The sequence below is a fragment of the Populus euphratica genome, unplaced genomic scaffold (assembly GCF_000495115.2).
Source record: "Populus euphratica unplaced genomic scaffold, PopEup_1.0 scaffold3053.1, whole genome shotgun sequence".
NCBI lineage: Eukaryota > Viridiplantae > Streptophyta > Magnoliopsida > Malpighiales > Salicaceae > Populus > Populus euphratica.
In genome coordinates, this window is record NW_011502872.1 from 10,862 (window position 1) to 15,532 (window position 4,671).

The window sequence follows — 4,671 nt, forward strand, 5'->3', positions numbered from 1 at the left end:
TTTTTTTTTATTGTCTTTCTGTTGATGCTTCGATTTCAATATTAATTGAATCAACTTTTAAATGATATTTCAAAAAAGTATATTAATAATATTTTTTTATTTTTAAAAAATTATTTTTAAAATTAATATATTAAAATAATATTAAAATATCAAAAATATATTAATTTAAAATAAAAAAATAAATATTTTAAAATATTTTTAAAACATAATACCAATACACCCATAAAAAGAAGGGTATTATTAAAAACTTATCTCATGACCAGTGGTGGAGACAAAGAGTCGGGCTTACAAGAAAATGTTTTTACGAGTTTTTTTTTTATTTTAATTTTTTTAAAATAATTTTTTTAATTTAATTTTTTTTTCTCCACACCTACTTATGAGGAACTAAACTCCAAAGCAATTTCTTCAAACTTATATATAGGACACAATACATTGAAGACTATGCTCATAATTTTTTCATATATGAATTTTTAATTTTGATAAATTTTATTTTTTTAGTGAGAATTTTTTTACTAAATGATTATTTAATTTTATTTAAATAGTATTCCTTGTTATTAGAAAAGAGAACTTGTCATATGGAAACTCATTTATGATTGAAAATTGATGGTAAGTAATTTATAATAGGCTTATAAACTCAAAAGATATTTGATCGTGCTAAATAGTTTATCTAATTAAAAACAAGTATAACTTTAGATTAAATCATTTGATGAATTTTAAAATTGTGTAAAGAAATTTACAAGCTCAATTATATCATGAATCTGCCAACTATAACCACCCAAAGTCAAGGAGGCCTTCAACTTAGGCTTAGAAAATGTTGTTTTGCCTTTTTATTATTTTCCTATTTAATTTTATATTTTCAGCCTTTAGTGCTTCCAATTTGTCTAGGATTCCTCTTCCTTTTGAGTTTGCTTCGGATGCGGACCCATTTAAGTTATTATAATCCTTATTATTCCTTAATTCAGAGATTGGTATGATAAAATTCTAGAAATAAAGCGTGGCTAGAATTCTAGTTTTTAACCCTTTTGTGAATTTGATCTTGTTAACTGTTTTGGTCCTTTCAGAATGGTGCCTCGTGGAGTTCTAAAAAATGGAAATATAGTTTGTGGGTGTCTTATCATGGCTCCTGTTATTGTTGTTGCAGCGTCAGATTGCACAGATGATATTTGACTATAGTTCTTGGCTGGCTATGCAGAGATACCACCCTTCCAGGGTCCTTACACTTGTATATCAGCCATTTGCGCTTGGAACACTTGCAGTTCTTGCATACTACGAGGCAAAAATCAACACTCGTATCCGTAACTTATTTGGATACAGTCTTTTCTTCCTCAGCACTCTTGGTTCTAGTTGTGAGGGTGCCTTTTATTCAAAAACTGCATTTTCCGCTTCCCATTGGCTTACTGCATTAATTCTAAGCACATAAATAATCTTTCAATCCTTTTTGTTATGCTTCTGTAGTTGGATTTAGCAACATCGGGGAAAGGAGGACTTGGAACCTTTGTTGGAATCTGTGCACTCAGCGGGGCATTTGGACTCGCAGATGCTCATGTACAGGGTGGAATGGTTGGTGAGCTCTCCTTCATGCGACCAGAATTTGTTCAGGTCAGTGTGTACAGTCACTTTACATTTCTCATGTGCTTCTGTGCTGCACAAATATTTTGAGTTTGGTTCAATTTAGTGGACCCTTTTCCTTGTATAAAACTTCTGCATTCATTTCTCGCTGGTTTATCAGCATCAGGAGCTCTAATCTCTGCTTTGAGATTAATTACAAAAGCAGCATTCGACAATTCACAGTATGGACCTCCCAAGGGAGCCAGTATGTTCAATCCCCCTTTCATTTTGCTTCATATAATTTTATTTAGAAGAAAACAGGTGAAAAATGAACCTCCATTTCTCTTACTTGAAAATTGTTTCCTGATGATAGTTCTGGAAGCTCTGCTATTCGTTTTCCACCAAAACCCAGTAGCAATGCAATTTTCTTTTCTTTTAAATGAATCGTTTTTTTTTTTTAATCTCAATTCAAAAGTTAAGCATGAAAAATATTTTTATATAGCTTTTACATAAACTTACCACTATCTTATTAATTTTTATAATTTAATTATATAGAAGAAGTATTGTGAGGCTCAAATTTATAATTATTTGTTCATTTAAAGTATAGTTTTCAAACCCGGTGCGGTGGTTGGCCTGGTTCAAGGTTTAAATTCTAAGTTTTGACCAAGTCGTTCAAGTAAAAAAAAATTTAAATTAAAATGATATTTTTTTAGTAAAAAAAAAATCAACAAGTTTTTAATCAGACCTTGCCGGGTCAACAAGGTCATACCGAACTTTTTTTTCTTTATTTTTTCTTTAACCTGACCCGGTTCCAACCCTAGGTTCCAGGTCAACCCGCCTAACTATGATTTAAAGTTTTAATATCATATTAAATAATTATTTTAATTTATTATTTGTTTTTGCATTTCAAAATTATTTTTCAAAAAATTTAAAAAAAATTTATTTATTTTAAATTTATATTTTTTTTATTGGATACCCAATATATCAAAAATAATTTTAAAAAATTAAAAAATATTATTTTAATATATTTATAAATATACAAATAACAATAATTATACTATCAAATTCTCAAACAGTCTAAAATATTGAGATGCAATTTTTCTTATGTGTGAGAGTTTTAGAATAACTTTATATTACTCTCAACACGTTTCTCGTACTTAGATATTGAGATCCCTGTTGAATTTCTTGCTTGTGTGATGTTTGACAGTACTTCAATCCATTACAAGTATCTGCTGGCTGATCCAAGTTACCATAGAATCGTTTTACATATATAAATACAATTTGAGTGATTTATGATAAAAAAACTGAAATTTCATCTCAATTGCGTTTGTCTTTTTGAACCCAAATTTCGTTTTTTGAACCTTCTTTTCGAATTCAGGAGCTTGCTAATTTCTCTTGCTTGCCATTAGGATTTTATTCAATCCCAAGAACAATATGTTCTCAAAGCTCTTTGCAATTGAGCACAAATCTGAACCCCTAAACTTTCTTCATACATGTATGTGTTCCTAGTAATTCTTGATAATTGCTGGTTTTAGAGATAGTGTACTCTTCAGTCTTCTGCCAATTCGATTTGTATGGCCACATGTGTTCCACCTCTCTCTGCAGTTTCATTTCTTGCCATCTCTGCATTTTTTGAGCTTCCTTGGGCTCTTCTGTACGCATACGTCTTCCCAAAACTGGCCGTCGTGAAGTACTACTGCTCTAAGGTAGCCTCGGAAGGTTCAAAAACTGTTTCAGCTGATCTTGCTGCTGGTGGCATTGAAACATTGCTACAACCAGAAGTATGCCGCCTTTATTTATCTATCCTTGTTCCCTTTGTATGGATGTGCAACAGAATGTTTATGGTATTTCCACTATCCAATCTTGAAGGCTTGCAATATTTTAACAGTCTGAGGATGATCCAGAACAACTCGAACGGCTGAGCAACAAGGAGCTACTACTGCGGAACATTGATTATGCAATTGATACGTTTCTGATTTATGTGCTGACACTGTCTATTTTCCCTGGATTCGTATCTGAAGACACCGGAACCCACAGTCTGGGTGGATGGTAAGGCTCAGTTTAAGTTGGTATCTTGGCAGTAAAAACCTCATCACCATATGTTCTATCAAGTGCACTCCATCCCTTCATCTCCTCAATAACCAAAAGGAACAACGTATGCCGTGTGCGTGTTTATGCGTTCAGAATCTTTGAATCTTGTGATATTTCAGGTATGTTCTCGTGTTGATAGCATTGTTCAATGCTTCTGATCTAATTGGGAGATACATTCCACTCCTGAGATCCTTGAAGTTGGAGTCCCGGAAAGGTCTGATGATAGCCACTCTCTCTCGCTTCTTACTCCTCCCAGCGTTCTACTTCACTACCAAGTATGGAGACCAGGGCTGGATGATAATGGTAACATCTTTCTTGGGGCTAACCAATGGTTACCTGACTGTGCGTATCTTTACTTCTGCAAAGAAAAATCACAAGAATGTCAAGGGTAGAAATAACTTTTGACTTAAAAGTAAACAAGAAAATTGTTACGAAATTGAGTCGAAATTTTTACTTTAATCCCTAATCAAATAAAGCAAGGGATTGTCTACGAGGAGGTAAAGACTATAAAATTTATGGAACGAGGATTCATGATGAGATTAATGGCAAAATATAAAGTTAGTAAATCCATTTAAAAAAATCCTGATTTTTTTCTTTTTAACACAAGACCTCTAGCAAGAGAGGGATTTTTCTGCCTGTTCAGCTATATAATCGTCGGCAACTATCCTGGTTATAAATTAAAATAAAAACATATTTTAAAAAATTAAACACGCACTGGCCCAGTCTAAATCCTACAACTTGAACAGTCACCAACAGCTATAAGTAGCTGTAAATTCTCATAATTGTCTTATGATAGGTTGATGATGTCTTATGATTTATGCCCTCACCTCTGTATAAGTGGCATGTTTCTTCAGGTACAAGTGATTATTTAAGAATATGATAAAAAAAATTAAAATATTTTTATTAAAAAATATTGTTTTTAATATTGACATATTAAAACAATCTTAAAAATATAAAAAAATTAAAACTAAAAAATTCAAAAATATAATTAAACTGCTTTGCGAAACACCATATGAACGGGCTTTTACATGA

The 4,671-nt window shown here is 31.8% G+C and overlaps 1 protein-coding gene across 1 annotated transcript in view; it reads left to right on the plus strand.

Moving 5' to 3' along the window:
* Window positions 1-4,027, plus strand: part of LOC105119525 (equilibrative nucleotide transporter 3-like) — a gene marked incomplete at its 3' end in the record, with an annotated part of 12,149 nt that extends 8,122 nt beyond the window's left edge. The window contains exons 5-10 of the mRNA XM_011017668.1: window positions 1,142-1,372; window positions 1,456-1,564; window positions 1,661-1,813; window positions 3,154-3,329; window positions 3,437-3,597; window positions 3,759-4,027. Coding sequence (XP_011015970.1) covers window positions 1,142-1,372; window positions 1,456-1,564; window positions 1,661-1,813; window positions 3,154-3,329; window positions 3,437-3,597; window positions 3,759-4,027 — 1,099 coding nt within the window. The remainder of the gene's footprint in view (window positions 1-1,141; window positions 1,373-1,455; window positions 1,565-1,660; window positions 1,814-3,153; window positions 3,330-3,436; window positions 3,598-3,758) is intronic.
* Between the last annotated feature and the right edge of the window lie 644 nt (window positions 4,028-4,671).